Source organism: Ochotona princeps, chromosome 21, assembly GCF_030435755.1.
Source record: "Ochotona princeps isolate mOchPri1 chromosome 21, mOchPri1.hap1, whole genome shotgun sequence".
Classification (NCBI taxonomy): domain Eukaryota; kingdom Metazoa; phylum Chordata; class Mammalia; order Lagomorpha; family Ochotonidae; genus Ochotona; species Ochotona princeps.
The window spans coordinates 26,836,665-26,853,719 of NC_080852.1; the positions used below are offsets into that span (position 1 = coordinate 26,836,665).

The 17,055-nt window shown below is 58.0% G+C and overlaps 1 protein-coding gene and 1 long non-coding RNA gene across 9 annotated transcripts; one reads left to right on the forward strand and one right to left on the reverse strand.

The window, feature by feature from the left end:
* Window positions 1-2: 2 nt before the first annotated feature.
* Window positions 3-892, reverse strand: LOC131482839 (uncharacterized). The gene is made up of 2 exons (XR_009247344.1): window positions 640-892; window positions 3-208 (listed from the first exon to the last, which is right to left on the reverse strand). It is a non-coding gene; the product is annotated as an uncharacterized LOC131482839 (long non-coding RNA).
* Window positions 202-11,104, forward strand: USP19 (ubiquitin specific peptidase 19). Of its 8 annotated transcripts, none has more exons than XM_058678670.1 (27): window positions 202-347; window positions 1,656-1,915; window positions 2,136-2,174; window positions 2,275-2,403; window positions 2,505-2,638; window positions 2,713-3,015; window positions 3,125-3,338; window positions 3,482-3,638; window positions 3,733-3,804; window positions 3,901-4,016; window positions 4,120-4,340; window positions 4,425-4,620; window positions 4,703-4,836; window positions 4,936-5,094; window positions 5,213-5,323; window positions 5,789-5,899; window positions 5,981-6,082; window positions 6,649-6,789; window positions 6,880-6,998; window positions 7,226-7,363; window positions 7,457-7,770; window positions 7,880-7,990; window positions 8,082-8,298; window positions 8,387-8,539; window positions 8,642-8,802; window positions 8,883-9,061; window positions 10,618-11,104. In XM_058678670.1, the coding sequence occupies exons 2-27, from the start codon at window positions 1,792-1,794 to the stop codon at window positions 10,732-10,734; spliced, it is 3,972 nt and encodes a 1,323-aa protein (XP_058534653.1). In that variant the 5' UTR covers window positions 202-347; window positions 1,656-1,791; the 3' UTR covers window positions 10,735-11,104. The 8 variants fall into 8 exon arrangements, with proteins under 8 accessions (XP_058534653.1, XP_058534655.1, XP_058534654.1 ...); XM_058678672.1 differs by having other exon boundaries at window positions 4,126-4,340; XM_058678671.1 differs by having other exon boundaries at window positions 2,716-3,015.
* Window positions 11,105-17,055: the final 5,951 nt, after the last annotated feature.

Sequence of the window (17,055 nt, forward strand, 5' to 3'; positions counted from 1 at the left end):
TGTGCTGTCTGGACTCTCGATTTGCGTCAGGGGTGCGGGGGTAGGGGGTGAGACATGTGGGCGTCTCCAGGGGCCCCCCAGCCCCGCGCGCCTCAGGCCAGCCAGGCCCAGGGCCTGCAGCTCCACCTCCAACGCGAGGGTCCTCCCCAAGCGGCCGGCTCCCGCCGGAAGTGCGTCACCATGTTGGCGCTCCGCCTCCCGCGCGGCCCTAAGAAGAAGTGGAAACAAAACAAGCCGCTAAGGTTGGTGGCGGGAGTGCCGGAACCGGAACGGACCTGACGCCGGAACCGGAACCGACAGCGGGTTGCCAGGGCCTGCAGAGGGGCTGGCGGCGGCTGTCTCGCTCGGTGAGTGGGGCGGGCCGCAGCTCGCCGGTTCGGCCGGAGCGGGGGAGGCCGCGGCGCGGGCCCTTGAGAACAGCCTGCCTGTTCAAGGTCACGGGGGCCGTGCCAGCGCCGACCCCTCGAGCTCCGTGGCGAGTCGGGCCCACCGATGCCGGCAGGGCCGTTACGCTTACGCCCGTGGCCGGTCTCCCGCCTCAGGGAGGACTGGCGGTGGAGCGAGGGCCGCTTCCCTGGAGGAGGTGGTGGCGGGCCTGGAGCTGGGTCACAGCCGGGGCGCTGGTCTGTGGTCACTAACCCCGCGCAGCGGTATCAAGCCGGTGCGGGTCCCTAAGCCACCCCTGGTCATCCTCGTCGTTGTCGTCGTCGTCGTCGTCGTGGGCGGCGGCGGCCCTGGAGCAGGGGGGGAGGATCGCGACCTTCGGCTGGGTGCAGGGTTCGAGGAGACGGCAGATGTCTCTGCTCCTCCCCGCTGGACTTGCCGTCATTAAAGGTCCAGCCCCCCCAGCGTCACATCTGATCCATAGAAGGGTTCCCTGCCCACGCGCGCGCGCACACACACACACTCTTTCTCAGAACAACAACAACCTAGTCACTTGACAACATTTTGGATGGAGACACAGGCCAGAATCCCCCCAGCAGGTGTGTGGGAAACTAGGAGGGGCGACCCCCTGTGGCTGCAAGTGGAGGCGTGGCAAGGGGGTCTGGGAAAGGCAGGTGGGATGTAGGTTCCAGTCCCAGAGGGTATGCAGTTGGGGTGAGGAACCCATCCCGAGTGAAGAAAGGCCGCACTGGCTCATGACCGAGGTGGCCGGAGGCAGGTGGGACACCTGAGTCCCGAGAGCATACGCAGCACCCAGCTAGACCTGTTGGCAGCCAGCACAGCCCAGTTCTCTTCTCCTCCTTCTCCCTGGGTGGTGACTAAGCAGCCAGTGAGAGTTGAGGAAAAGTGAGTGCCGGCTTCACTCCGACTCCACTCCTTGGGCTGGAGCCGGAGGAGGAGCCTGGTCCCAGGCCACTAGACAGGATGCCTCCTTCCTCTGGCAGCCTCCCAGCTCAGCGGGTACATGGCGGCAGGTGTCTCAGGCTTGGCCAGAAATGGTGTCTTCTACTTGGCGTGTTTTTATGCCCTCTTCTCTGTAGCCTCAGGATGGCCGGGGGACTTTGTTTTTTTTTGAAAGGAGGGATGTGGGAGGGTGGGGAGGTCCTGCTCTGGAGGGTTAAAAGTTTTCCATGTTGCTGAACTCTGGCTGTAGGCAGGGAGCAGATTTTGTGGGGGGGCCTTCGCAGCAATCACAAGTCCCTTTCTGTTAGGTTGTTGGTTCCTTCCTGGAGAATTTGGCCACAAAGAGTTGCCAAGATAGCTGGGCCAGGAAGAAAGCGCCGCAGCGCTGACCCGGACGCTGTTGCTGACCCTGGGGCACTCTGGCTTTCGTCCAAGCGGCTCAAGATGTCTGGCGGGGCCAGTGCTACAGGCCCGAGGAGAGGGCCCCCTGGACTGGAGGAGGCCACTAGTAAAAAGAAGCTAAAGGATAGAGCCAATCAGGAGAGCAAGGATGGAGACCCCAGGCGAGGTGGGAGGGGCTTTCTTTCTCTCTTCCCATACCCTCTCGTTGGGCGCAGGAGTTGAGGGCTGGGTCTGGAGCTGGACTTGGGGCAGGCTTGGAGGCAGCCTGGCTGTGAGGTCTGGGTACTTGGCCAAGATCGGTGAACTGATGGAGCTTTGTGTTGAGGTGGTGGGGTCACGGAGCCTGCCTCCCCCGTCACTGTCTTCCCGTTTTCCTCTGCTGACAGGATCCCCGTGCACCGCTCGAGAGGAACAGTCCAAAGAGGGTGGGTGACATATAGAGCCGCGAGGTGCTGGGTGCTGGAGGGCTGGGTCTGTGAACTTGCTGAGCCCCTGGCGATCCCCCCTTCACCACTCCCCGTACAGGGCTGTTGCTCGACTGGAGGCAGAGTGCCGATGAGGTGACTGTCAAGCTGCGTGTGGGTACGGGGCCCCTGCGGCTGGAGGAGGTGGATGCTGCTTTCACAGACACGGACTGTGTGGTTCGTCTGCCAGGTGCGTTGGACCTCCCTGGTGACCACATGGCGGCATGTCTGACCTCCCCATACATCCTCACCCCCTCCCTGCAATGCAACTACTGCTCGCTCTGTTTCTAGGTGGTAGGCAGTGGGGTGGTGTCTTTTATGCTGAAATAGAAAGTTCTCGCACGAAAGTCCAGCCCCGTAAGGGTGGCCTCCTGCAGCTGGTGCTGCCCAAGAAGGTTCCTCTGCTTATGTGGCCTACCCTCCTGGTGAGTATTGGCCCAGGGAAGGGGCGACTGGGCCCAGAAGGACCAATGGAATCTGATTGGTGTGTCTTTGGCAGAAGAAACCTCTAGGGTCCCTGGAGCTGGTGCCGGGGCTGAGGTGCCAGGAGAATGGGCAGGAGCTGTCTCCCATTCCCCTGGAGCCAGGCCCTGAGCCCCGCCGAGCTAAGCAGGAGGCCCGGAACCAGAAGCGGGCCCAGGGCCGTGGTGAGGTAGGCTCAGGGGCTGGCCCTGGGGCCCAGGCAGGGCCCAGCGCCAAGAGGGCTGTGCATCTCTGCAGAGGGCCAGAGGGGGAGGGGCCCAGGGATGGCCCTGGACCCCGGGGTGATGCCCCACCCTTCTTGGCTGACCCGGCCACCCAGGTGAGAGCTGGGTACCTCTGTGGGTGTTACCCTCTGGGGGAGGGGAAGGGCTGCAGGGCCCCCTGCTGGACTCAGTGGCCAATCTTGCCCATGTTCTTGCCATGAACAGGTTGAGACTGAGGAGCAGCTCCACAAACCACTGCTGAACCCTCCACCCTGTCTTTTGGGCACGGAGGAGAATTCAGCCCTTTTGGCAGGAGAGAAGATGGTCTCACCTGGAAAGGATCTGGTCTCCCCGGCTGTGGCACGGAACAGAGACCCTGGGAAAGGCGATCATGTCAAGGAGGACATGGCTACAGCAGATGCTGCAGCCTTGGTGGATGGTAACGGTGGGATTGGGGATGTGTAGCCAAGCAGAGACCTGGGTTTAGTGGCAAGGTTGGAGGGCAGTGGGGTTAGGGAGTAGAAGAGCAGCAGCCTGGGCCCCATCCTGTGGTGGCACTCCTGAGCTATGGTCTCCACATAGAGCCTGAATCCATGGTGAGTCTGGCATTTGTCAAGAATGACTCGTATGAGAAAGGGCCGGATTCCGTGGTGGTGCATGTGTATGTGAAAGAGATCCGCAGGGACACTTCTCGGGTGCTTTTCCGGGAGCAGGACTTTACACTCATCTTCCAAACCAGGTGGGTGAGCTGGCAGGGGGCAGGGCAGACTGTGTGTTCCAGGCAGGACGGCAAGGCCTCATGCTCTTTCTCGTACCCTGCTCTGCCTGTGTAGGGACGGAAACTTCCTGAGGCTACACCCAGGCTGTGGGCCGCACACCATCTTCCGTTGGCAGGTGAAGCTCAGGTGGGTGGTGCCCGGCCCCCGCAGAGTGCCTGTTCTCCCCAGGGCTCTGCCTGGCCCATGTGACCAGTCGCCTGTGGCACCTGCCTTTCCCCACAGGAACTTGATTGAGCCAGAGCAGTGCACTTTCTGTTTCACGGCCTCTCGAATCGACATCTGCCTCCGAAAGCGGCAAAGTCAGCGCTGGGGAGGCCTGGAGGCCCCTGCTGCACGAGGTCTGCCCACGAGCTCCCTCCGCTGTCCAGGCCTGCATGATCGGCACCCGATTTTTCTGCCACATGCTGCTAACCACCAGCCCTCTTCCTCCCCCTTTTTAAGGTGCAGTGGGTGGTGCAAAGGTTGCCGTGCCGACAGGCCCAACCCCTCTGGATTCAGCCCCGCCGGGAGGTACCCCCCATTCCCTGACAGGCCAGGAGGAAGCCCGAGCTGTGGAGAAGGAGAAACCCAAGCCACGATCCGAAGACTCAGGGCTGGATGGCATGGCGGCCCGCACTCCCTTGGAGCACGTGACCCCAAAGCCAGAGCCTCATCTGGCCTCGGTGTGCATCCTGTGGTGGGAACAGCTGAGAGTAGAGGCCCGAGAGCCACAGGCCTGGATTCTCATGTCCCCTTTGCTCCCACAGCCCAAACCCACATGTATGGTGCCTCCAATGCCCCACAGCCCCGTGAGTGGAGACAGCGTGGAGGAGGAGGAGGAGGAGGAGAAGAAGGTTTGCCTCCCCGGCTTCACTGGCCTTGTCAATTTAGGCAATACCTGCTTCATGAACAGTGTCATTCAGTCTCTTTCCAACACTCGGGAACTCCGGGACTTCTTCCATGGTGAGGTCAGGACCTGGGGCCTGGGTTGCAGACAGAAGGCCTGCCTTTGTGTCTTATGCCTTTGCCTGTCTGCCATTTCTAGACCGCTCCTTCGAGGCCGAGATCAACTACAACAACCCTCTGGGGACTGGTGGGCGTCTGGCCATCGGTTTTGCCGTGTTACTCCGGGCGCTATGGAAGGGCACCCACCATGCTTTCCAGCCTTCTAAGCTGAAGGTGACCTGTGGCCCACTGCTATTGGCTGGGGAGGGCAGGAAGGGCCAGCTGGCTGTGTGTGTAAGGCCTCAGGTGTACGCTTTGGTCTCTTGTATCCAGGCCATTGTGGCAAGCAAGGCCAGCCAATTCACAGGCTATGCACAGCATGATGCCCAGGAGTTCATGGCTTTCCTCCTAGACGGGCTTCATGAGGACCTGAATCGCATCCAGAACAAGCCCTACACGGAGACTGTGGACTCCGACGGGCGGCCTGATGAGGTCAGCGGGGGAAGGTGGAAGGGAAGTCTGTCAGGCGCTTGCCTTGGCCCCCTCAACCTCCTACCCTCTATCCCTGCCCTGGGCATCTCCATTCTCACCACTGCCCACCACCCCTCAGGTGGTAGCTGAGGAAGCCTGGCAGCGACACAAGATGAGGAACGACTCCTTCATCGTGGACCTGTTTCAGGGCCAGTACAAGTCCAAGCTGGTGTGCCCTGTGTGTGCCAAGGTGGGAAGGGTTCCCCTTGAGACGCCTCCCCAGGTGCAGTTTGCTCTGCTGGTCTGGTCAGGACCAGGTGGCCTGTGCCTCGCAGAATGCTGTGAGGCGAGCAGTGTTTGAGCTAGGATGTTGGCAGGGAGTCCTTGGGCTTACGTATGGGCTGAGGAGGTCAAGCAGGGTAGGCTTCCTGACTGAACGAAGGATCGCTGGGCATGAAGGTGTGGTGTGGCAAAGGTGGAAGGTAGGGCCAGACCATGGGTGTGGTTGGAATGGTGCACAGGAGGAGGTTCATAAAGAGGCTAGGCGAGCAGGGAAGTGTCAGGGAGAGAGAACTTAACTCTCCCTTGTTAGGTCTCCCTGCCCCCTCGGTGTCCTTGCACTGGAGGGTGAGCTGGCTAGCCGAGTGGACCCCGAGAATCAGGGACGTGAGCATCCTGTCCTGCGGCCCCTCAGGTGCCACCTCTGTGTCCACAGGTCTCCATCACTTTTGACCCATTCCTCTATCTGCCGGTGCCCTTGCCACAAAAGCAGAAGGTCCTCCCTGTCTTTTATTTTGCCCGGGAGCCTCACAGCAAGCCCGTCAAGGTGAGCCAAAGGCCCCTGTGCCAGGGTCTGTCCCAGCACTCTGGTCCCTCCTCCCCTGCTGACTTTGCCTCGTTGCTATAGTTCCTGGTGAGCGTTAGCAAGGAGAGCTCCAGTGCGAGTGAAGTGTTAGACTCCCTGTCTCAGAGCGTCCATGTGAAGCCCGAGAACCTGCGGTTGGCTGAGGTACGTCTGTCTGAGGCGTTGCCAGGTATGCCATTGGTTTCTGGGTGTGTGACCCGCAAGTACATTTGACCACTCAGAAGCAGACAGCATGCTCCCTCCTGGTGGATGTGGGGTCACTCCAGGTCTTCCAGGTTCCTGGCCAGCGTCGGGATTAACTCTTACTAGAATCCCAACTGCGTGTCGTTCTTGGGTGGTAGGGTTGTTTTTCTGTCTGCCAAGTTTCTCCTGTCTTGTTGGGTCTGTGTGCTGGACATCCCCAAGGGTTCCTACCTCTAGTGTAGCAGGGCCCTTCTGCTGAGGGGTCAAGATTGGGAGGAAATCTGTGCTGGTATGTTATCATCTCAGCGGGGCCTTGCTGCTTGAACCAGTGTAGAGGCCTTCGGAGATTGCCAGTGTGGAGCTGCCTGCTTGGGGCTGGTCTCCAGGTACTGAGCATTGAGACTGGTGCCTGCATATGCCGCCACCATAGCCCCAGGGTGGGGCCAGGCCAGTTGTCCCCTCTGTGCCCTGAGGGGGAGCTGGGGAGAGGGGCTCACTATTCGTGGATCTGGGTGTTCTGTCCCCAGGTGATTAAGAATCGCTTCCACCGAGTGTTCCTGCCCTCCCACTCACTGGACACTGTGTCCCCCTCTGATGTGCTCCTCTGCTTCGAGCTGTTGTCCCCCGAGCTGGCTAAGGAAAGGGTAGTGGTGCTAGAGGTGCAGCAGGTGAGTGTAGGCTAGCCTGAAGGCCCCGGGCCCTGATGGGGGGTTGAGGCTCTCATGCCTATCCTCGCTGAGCCAGTTGACCCACCCCAGCGCCCCCAGGTGCCCAGCATCCCCATCTCTAAGTGCGCAGCCTGCCAGCGGAAACAGCAGTCAGAAGAGGAGAAGCTGAGGCGCTGTACCCGGTGCTACCGTGTGGGCTACTGCAACCAGTGAGGATCCTCGCCACCTCTCCCCATCTGCCGGCCACCCACCTGCACCCCGACCCTGTCCTCCACACAGAGGAACAGGTCTTAAGCCTTCCACCTGCCACCCTGCTCACCAGGCCCCAAGGGGAGGCATGGCTGGTGTCCTCAGTTCCCAGGGCCTGAGAGTCCCTAAAGCAGAGTCCTAAGAGGTGAAGCCAGAGCTCCATGCTTACTGTCCCCCTTCTCTCCAGGCTTTGCCAGAAAAACCACTGGCCTGATCACAAAGGCCTCTGTCGCCCTGAGAACATTGGGTACCCCTTCCTTGTCAGTGTCCCGGCCTCACGGCTCACGTATGCCCGTCTGGCTCAGCTGTTAGAGGGCTACGCCCGGTGAGTGCCCATGGTTGGACTAGGGTAGGGAGAGGGAAGGGCTGAGGTGCCAGTGGGATGGTAGAGATTCTTACTTACCTTGTCCGTCACCAGGTACTCTGTGAGTGTGTTCCAGCCACCCTTCCAGCCTGGCCGCATGGCCTTGGAATCCCAGGGGCCTGGCTGTACTACGCTGCTCTCCCCCAGCCCCCTGGAGGCTGGGGACAGTGAGCGAGATCCCATTCAGCCGCCTGAGCTCCAGCTGGTGAACCCTGTGGCTGAGGGGGACACAGAGGTCCCCCGGGCCTGGGCAGCCCCTGAGCGGGGCCCTGGGCCTAGCACCAGTGGAATTGCTTCTGAGGTGCTCGCTGGTGGGCCCATGGAGGGGGGCCCTTTGCCTGCTGGAGAGAGGGTGTCTCGGCCTGAAGGTGAGTTATGGCGAGAAGCTGTGGAAATGGGTTGGCAACAGGAGCGGTTGGTGATGCCTGTGTAGCCTCCAGTGGACAAAGGAACTCTGATGATGGTACTTCCTCACAGCTGCCGTGCCTGGCTACCAGCACCCAAGTGAAACCATGAGTGCCCACACCCCCCAGTTTTTCATCTATAAAATTGATGCAGCCAACCGTGAGCAGCGGCTGGAGGACAAAGGTGGCTGTGGTTATGGGTGGGCGCCATTGGGTGGGTTGGGCTAGTTGCTCTCTACACATGCATGATCTCTCTCTATTGTGCCTGTCTCCAGGAGACACGCCACTGGAGCTGGGTGACGACTGTAGCCTCGCCCTGGTCTGGAGGAACAATGAGCGCCTTCAGGAGTTTGTCTTGGTAGCCTCCAAGGAACTGGAATGCGCTGAGGATCCGGGCTCTGCAGGCGAGGCTGCCCGGGCTGGCCACTTCACCCTGGACCAGTGCCTCAACCTCTTCACCAGACCTGAGGTGCTGGCACCTGAGGAGGCCTGGTGAGAGCAGGGCAGCAGATAGGGTGCTGGGGTAGAGTGGAGGGGAGATGTGCTGGTCTTGACCCCTCTACACCCCATCTCTCGGCAGGTACTGCCCTCAGTGCAAGCAGCACCGCGAGGCCTCCAAGCAGCTGCTGCTGTGGCGCCTGCCCAATGTTCTCATTGTGCAGCTCAAGCGCTTCTCCTTCCGCAGCTTCATCTGGCGTGACAAGATCAACGACTTGGTGGAATTTCCTGTTCGGTGAGCAGTGGACCCTGGCAACTATGGGCAGGGCATTGGGGCCAGGGTGGGCATCCTGGGCCCCCACTGATTGTCTCCCCAACTCCCCGACGGGGACCACAGGAACCTGGACCTGAGCAAGTTCTGCATTGGTCAGAAGGAGGAGCAGCTGCCCAGCTATGACCTGTACGCTGTCATCAACCACTATGGAGGCATGATTGGCGGCCACTACACTGCTTGTGCCCGCCTGCCCAATGACCGTAGCAGCCAGCGCAGTGACGTGGGTGAGGGCACACACAGCCAGCAGGACAGGTGCTGGGCTGGTGGTGCAGGCTGTGCTCATACTCTTCCCACCTCGCTCTAGGCTGGCGCCTGTTTGATGACAGCACGGTGACGACGGTAGATGAGAGCCAGGTTGTGACGCGCTATGCTTATGTCCTCTTCTACCGCCGACGGAACTCTCCTGTGGAGAGGCCCCCCAGAGCAGGGCATTCTGAGCATCACCCAGACCTAGGCCCTGCAGCTGAGGCTGCTGCCAGCCAGGTGAGATGTCGGGGGCGCTTTGTAGGCTGGGACCAGAGGGCAGGGTTGGAGAGGGAACACAGCTTTCTGTCCTCCAGCCACAGCCCCTTTGAGTGTTGGGATTCAAGGGAGTTGCAGATAGGTTTCTTTACATTGAAGCCTTTTTCAGAGGCATCCCTGTGCCTGAAGGACACTCACAAAGGGACATGTATACCACCATATTGCCACTGGTAGGCACACAGTCACCCCACCTGGCAAAGGCCAAGCAGCTGCTGTGGGCCTCAATGGGCACCATGTTGTGAACCAACTGTGCCTAACACTCTACTAGCATTCCTCTGCACATTGCCTGCAAGCCAGCCTGCGGACACTTGTGATCACCTCCGTGTCCTGGGCTGTCTCGATGGTTCCAGCCCTGGGTGGCTGTCACACTCGCTGGGTCACACAACCCATTCCTGTTGGCCTATAGGCTCTGAGGTCACGTTGTCTGATTTAGTTTCCCACAGGCTTGGTTGGTGGGCACTGTCCCCTCTCTGTTGGCCACCTTTCCGTTCCTTCTACCTGCTTGAGAAATCCTGGTGAAAGACAAGGGAAGGATATAGACATGGGTGGGGGTGGGCAAGAAGCTAGGAGGGTACCTGGGGTTAGCAGCTCTGTAGCATCCTCTGTCACTTTCCTCTGTGAGACAACCGGAGTGACCAACTGACCAGCTAGGAGGCCACATGTGAATTGGCAAGCTGTCGGGAGTCTAACAATCCACCAGGAGTCTTCTACCCTGTCCTCTTTGGACTGGACAGCCCTGCACTTGGCCACTTGCCTGCCTCCCTGGTACTTGGTCTGGACCAGCCTCAGTTCCCCAGTGAAGCCTGTCGTGGCGGCCAGGGGTCAGGGACTCAGTCCTCCCCACACCCTGGGATGCTGATGGCTGTTTCCGCATACCATAGGCTTCCCGGATTTGGCAGGAGCTCGAGGCCGAGGAGGAGCCGGTGCCCGAGGGACCGGGGTCCCTGGGCCCCTGGGGGCCTCAAGACTGGGTGGGCCCCCCACCCCGTGGCCCTCCCACAGCAGATGAGGGGTGCCTGCGGTACTTTGTCCTGGGCACCGTGGCAGCTTTGGTGGCCCTCGTGCTCAACGTGTTCTACCCTCTGGTGTCCCAGAGTCGCTGGAGATGACCTCCTCTGTGGGCAGCTGCAGGGAGCTGGCCCACCTACCCACCCAGCAGACCAAGCCCACCTTTGTGCTGGGGACCAGCTCTGGGCCCTGGGGGGAGAGGGCGGGGACAGTGGCTCCTGCAGGGGCACAGCATCCGAGGGTGGGTGTCCATTGAGCTGTCTGTCCCCTCTTCCTGCTGCTCTACCCTTGGCCTGGGGCTTGGCCCTCCCCAACTTACTTCCTTGTATTTAAAGTGTTAATAAAGCGAGACTGTTCAGGCCCGATCTTGTCTCTCTGTCTCCACGCCGCTGCTGTTTGCGCCTGCCTTGGGCCCCTCCCTTGGGTGCCGGGGCTCTGAGCCAGCACCTGCGGGATGCCAGGCGGCATGCTGGGCAGCCCCCAACCCCTGTCCTCATATTCTGTTGCAGGGACTAGGCCCTGGCCAGGCTCCCGAGGTGGCCCCCACGCGGACAGCCCCTGAACGCTTCGCCCCCTCTGTGGACCGCCCAGCCCCCACCTACAGCAACATGGAGGAGGTCGATTAGCAGGTCCCTGGCTATTGGGGGGGACTGGGTTTGGGGGCACCCCCACCCCTACCCCTCCACAGAGGGCCATCTTTTTGTCGCTTCTTTAACCCAGAGGACACTGGCTCCATCAGTGGGAGTTGGGGGTATGACTTGGGGGTGGGCACCTCAGCAGGTTGGGACCTCTTGTCAGCTTGGCTCCCAGTGGGCCTTGGCTTCTCCAGCCACCTCAAGTACTGCGTGATGTGATTCTCAGTTGTACCTTCCAGTTCTTTCTGATCTGCATTATAAACATTATAATTTTATTCTAAGAACTGTAATTTTTTTTTGCATTTTGGAAGTGATTGCTGCTGTTTAAATATATTTTAAAAATAAATAATAAATAAGCAGACTTAGTGACTGATCACCGCATGCTATGGCCACCCCTCCCATTTCCACCCTCGGACTGTGTGTGTGTGTGTGTGTGAGAGAGAGAGAGAGAGAGAGGTAGGCTCTGGAATGCTCTGCTGGGAGGGCTGGTGGGGAATGGCTGAGCTCCAGCACTGTGGCTCCTGCAGTCTCTTGTGCCGTCATGTCTCCGGAAGCTGCTGGCTGTCCTTTGTTTCCACTGGTGCTGAGTCCCGAACAGAGAGAGGGGGCTGAGGTGAAGCCCAGTGTAAGGTGCAGTCCACTCAGAGGGGTGGAGCAGTGCCCCCCCAAGCTGTGGGCGGACAGCTGTACAGCAGGTCATTGGAGGCCTGGCCACAGACTCAGGGAGCCGCCTCCTCTCAAGTCCTTTAGTCTGAGCTGTATTTTAATGCTGTCTCCCTCCCTCAGGGGAGAAGAGCAGAAGGCTTTTCTCAGGAGAGGCAGACCAGGGGCAAAGCCAGTCTGGTCCAACTTCCTGTTGCAGGGAGGGTGCAGGGCCCTGTCAGGTTGTTGCTTCCTGCCTAAGTCTCTGAGATCCTGGTTCCTGGAAACTGCCTGAGATTATTCACCTACATGGCGTCTGTAGCCTGTCCCAGCCTCAGAGCTTCTGGAATCTTGTACGTACAACAAGGGCAATCTTCAAAAAGCCTTTAAAAAATTAAAAATTGTTTATCTGAAAGGCGGAGTCACAGATGGAGAGAGAGATGTTCCATCCACTGGTTCATTCCTTAAATGGCCACAAAATGGCCAGGGCTGCGTCAGCCTGAAGCCAGGATCTAGGAGCTTCTTCTGGGTCTTCCACATGGGTGTAGGGGTCCAAGCACTTGAGCCATCTTTCCCTGTTTTCCCAGGCACATTAGCACAGGGCTCAGTGAGAAGGGCAGCTGCTGAGACTCGGACCCATGGCCATATGGGATAGCAGAAATGAAAGCTGCAGCTTTACCCACTATGCCAACAAGGCTGATACTGAGCAGCCTTGCCTTCTTTTGTGGCAGACAGTGTTGCCCCCTCTGCACTTCTTGGAGGGTAGGGTGCACAGCTGTAGCTGGAGGAAGATGGACAGCAGATGTACTCCAAGAAGGCTGGTGTTGGGTGTGCCAGTTAATACATCATCTTGGAATGTGGGCCTGGGCCTCATATTACTATGCTTGAGTTTGAGTCCTGGCTCTCCCGTCTCACCCAGCTTCATGCTAATACACATTGTAGGAGACAGCAGGTAATGGCTCAAGAAGTTGGCTCTGCCACTGCTCAGGAGAGCTGCCTCCTGATGTCTGCCTAGCTACCCAGGCCTGGCTGTTGCGGGCTTCTTGCGAGTGAATCAGCAGATTGGAGATTTCTCTCTCAAATAAATGAAAAGCCAGAGAGAGAAAGAGACAGAAACAGATGTAGGGCAAGGTCTGGGGAGCCCTTTAGGCACACTCCCAAGCTCATGGGGTCAGTCTCATGAGAATTAGATAACTCGGCCCCAGGTGGAGTTAGAGATAACTATGAGCAGAGGGGTTACTGGAACAGGCTAGCCCCGTGACTGGTCTTGGCCTTCTTCTGGTGGAGCTGACTTTTTTTTTTCTTTTAAGATTGATTTATTTTATTGGAAAGGCAGATGTACAGAGAGGAGGAGACAAAGAGAGGAAGATCTTCTGTCCGATGACTCACTCCCCAAGTGGCTGCAACGGCCAGTGCTGTGCCGACCTGAAGTCAGGAGCCAGCAACCAGGAACTTCTTTCCGGGTCTCCAACGCGGGTGCAGGGTCCCAAGGCTTTGGGCCGTCCTCAACTGCTTTCCCAGGCCACAAGCAGGCAGCTGCATTGGAAGTGGAGCTGCTGGGATTAGAACCGGCGCCCATGTGGGATCTGGGCATGTTTAAGGCAAGTACTTTAGCTGCTAGGCCACGCCACCGGGCCTCCAATCTGATTCTTACTGTTGGATGTTTCAGCCCAGCCAAGGCTCTTCCATACCTACACACAGCTCACACACGGCTCGGTAGGGGCCGAGACCTAGCCTAGTCCATCCCACATCTCCCCTGGTCCTCCAGAGCACCAGATGGTCTAGCCCGGCTTGATATGTCCAGTCCCAGCTAATTCTTGTGCCAAGGGAGATTATAGCCATATCCAGATCAGAACGCAGCCCCCATTCCAGCCCCCACATTTCTTGGTGGGAGTTTCAACCCAGCTAGGGTGTCCCCTTAACTCCCCAGCCAGGCTTGTTCCCAGCCATAGATCATGCGCATGCCAGTGGTTGCTCTGACTCAGCTTGGCACAGCCCCTCACCTGTCCCAGCCCCTGCCTTAGATGCTGTCCCTGGCTCATGCAGACCAGCATGTGTAAGAGCCTAGTGCGGGCATGACCTGCGCTCCTTCCTGGTTTCTAATTTTGCTTGTGAGCTAAGGTTTGTTCATTCCTGCCCAGTCCATCCCATTCTACTACCAACCCACACTTTAGCCAGCCATTGGAGCTACTTTGCCCAGCTTGTCTGACCCCCAGGTCTGGACCATGTGTTCACCAGCGGGAGCTATGACCCACCAGGGGAGTTTCCCAAGTTCCTCCACTTGACACACTCCCAAACCCAGTTCTCATACATGCCAGTGGATGTTAGGCTAGTGTCCAGCATAGTCTGGCCTTCCGATTGGCCTTGTATGAGCTGGTGAACGTTGCAGCCTGGCCCACCCCACACCCTATTTAGGATGGGCACATGGGTACTGCTGCCTTGACTAATCCAGACTGTTCGGTTCCTTTACCCGTGAGTGATGGCAGGCTCCTTGGTCACACCTAGCTTAGTCCATCACCACCCCGACTCTTGAGCTAACCAGTGGGGCTAGTATTTCCACAGGGTTTGGCCCACACATACCCTACAGTATCTATCCCTGGAAATGGTTCTCTCATGTGCTAGTTGATGTCATGTCCCTGCCTGATATGACCCATGTAAGGAGTTATTTGAATGTCCCACCCTGAATATCCCACCCTGGACCCAGCACCATTTCTTCTTCCTCACAGTTCACGAAGTTAGCATAATCCAGCCATCCACCAATCAGATGTAACCCAGCATTTCACCTGAGAATCCCACCCCCAATCTTTCAACCCCTTCCCCAACCCCACCCACTCACCAATCATGCCTGTAGGCATTCACCTACAGGCACCAATCCCCTGGGGCCTGCCCTCAATCCCTCCCAATTCCTGCCCCCCACACATTGCAGACAAAAGGGCCCCCAGGTGCGGCTCTCCTCTCTCCCAGCCTCCCTCCCCTTCCCCTTTTCCTCCTAGCCTCTCCAACAGTTCTCTCTCTCTTCTCTTCCCCTTCCGGCCTCCTCTTCCCTCTTCTCCTTCCCCTTTTTTTCTCCTCTTCACCACCTCTACCCCGTTCCCGCCCAGTTGGAATAAACCTCCTAAGATACCTCGTTGCGTCTGGTGTTTTCAGCTCACGGTAAAGAACCAGGTTGCTGGAATTAGCTGCGCGTAATAATATCGTAATACCGTATGAACTAGAACTCAAACTGTTTTAAAGAACTCTAAACTGTTTTTAAATAACTAACAACCCATCTCCTGATCCATCATTATGTCAGGTAATAGGATATGGTCCTGCTAGACAAGCCCCAAGCCTTAGCATTTGCATGGATTGATGTTCGGTGGTCAGCATTGTTCAGTGATAACAAGTTCTACACATGACTCAAAGGAGGCTGGTATATCAGTCTTATCCAGAAAGATCATCTGGTCTCTCTCCTCCAACCTACCAGGCCTCAGTACTCTTGCTTACCTTCAAAGGAAAAGTTACTTTGTCGTTTGGAGTCTTCAGGATTGATTTGAAAAAAAACAGAAGCACAGTGGGCTCAACATGGAGCTACCTAAGCAGCAATTCAAAGCCCCAAAACCCCAGAACTGGCTGCTAGGCAGCCAGCAGGCGGAGCTTGGTGCCACAGCCTGGCACCCACCAGCAGCCAATAGGCTGCTGGAATTTTTAACTCCCAGAACCCAAGGTCGCCCCTCCCCAATCCCATCCACCTTGCAGTGTTGGTGGTGGGTGAGCCTGTTCTCCAGACTTCCCTTCTCAGTGTACTCCATTAACGGAGCAGCCTCTGGAGCTCAGGCAAGCCTGGGGACAGCTCACTGCGTGTATACAGTGGCAAGCATAAAGACGATCCTGGCCTGGCACCCACCAGCAGCCAACAGGCTGCTGGAAGTTTTAACCCCCAGAACCCAAGGTCGCCCCTCCCCAATCCCATCCACCATGCAATCAATGATGGTGGCGGGTGTGGCCTGGGCCCCGCCCTGTTCTCCAGAAGTATTCACCCTTAAGGGAGCAAGCTGCTGACTTTGGACAAGGGCCTGGAGAACTGTGCGTGGGCCTTGATGGAAGCCATGGAGTTGTTGACCCATGTGTTGATGCTGGCAGCTGGGGTTACTGCAGCAGGGCCTGCAGGGTGGGGGAGGGGGACCGATATGGTCTGCACATGCTGCATGCACAGTTCAAAGGACTGTCCAGCTCCACAGCCAGGCTGTTCCTGAGCCCACCACACTCAGCCCCTTGGTGGCATTGTGCCTGGGGCAGCTATGGCCACCGGCACTGTCCCTTCAACAGTCTCTAGACTGTTAAACCTGTACCCCTGGGGCTCTCCCTCTTTGTTACAGTGGGTGTTGCTGGCTGCTGTCAGGCTTTTCTCCTTGGTCATCTGGGTTTTTCTGAAGGCTGTGTCGGGAGCTCACAGAGGCAGGCTACCTGCCACCCCCTCCTCCCACCAGCTGAGTCCATACACTATCATGTTTCTGCTCTGTGCAAATCTCAGGGCTTCAGAGGACTGGCCAGTCATTTGTACTTGCTACTGCCACTGATGCCATTCTTGGTGGCACTGTGGGGGGTGGGGGTTGGGGGCTGGGCTTTAACATTCACAGGGAAGGGGAACAATGCCAGGCTGACAGGAGTTGGTGAAGGTCCTGCAGAGAACTCTTTTGGTAGCACTGAGTGCTGAGAAGATGGTAGCTGTGGCAGGGATGCTACGGGGCTCTGCTCATCATGGGCACGTTTGGGGGGATGGGTGTTGGGCTTCAGCAGCAGCAGCAGACTTGGCACAGGGCTGGCATGGCTGTGATCCTCACAGCCCGGATGTGGTATCCCTTGCTTAACTCCCACACCTGGCTATTTTCATGTGATATAGTCCAGGCCAGCCGAAGGGCTCCATGGAGGAATGGGAAGCCACAGGATACAGGAGCAGATGAGAACAATGAGGTTCACCACATGTGACCATGGGTAGAATTTACCACTCAGGCAACAAGCTCAGTCACTGATGGGTCCCAGGCAGAGTACAGGGATGTGGATGCTAACCTGTTCAAGAAGGTCTGGAAGTCTGAGGGACCCCAAAGCCTCCAACAGCTAGAGTCCCACGCCTCCGGACTGAGAGCTTCCCTGCCCATCATTCCAGCAGCCCCCATATGCAAAGGACACTGCTCTATGCTGTGGTTAGCTGGCAGGGCCTGAGTCCAGGGAGACTGGAAAATGCCTCCAAGCACAATGGCCATCCTTAGAACCTCAGTTCCTTGGTCTCAGCCTCATTCAAATACCCTCCAAAAAGGCGCAGAAGGTCTACGTAGCTTGTAGTGTCTGTCATGAATGCACCCTTTGGCAAGGAGAGGGGAGGCAACTGCATGTGGCACGATGTTCTAAACCAAATCATCACAGACCTACTGTCGGAGACTTCAACTGGACCGAACCTGCCCCTTTCCTGGCGTGTCTCCTCCAGCCTGAGAAACCTTGGCTGGGCCGTTCCTCACATGATGTGCGATGCTGCTTGGTCCGCGGATTGTTCAGACTTCATGGGGGGGGGCTGGGTAACGGTTTCCATGACAACGCCAAAGCCGTGACGTTAAGAAATGCGACGGGAACTCACATTTGAGAACAGTTTTGGGAGGCAGTTCCTAGGCGCTGAAGGAGTAACGTCAAACACCCAAG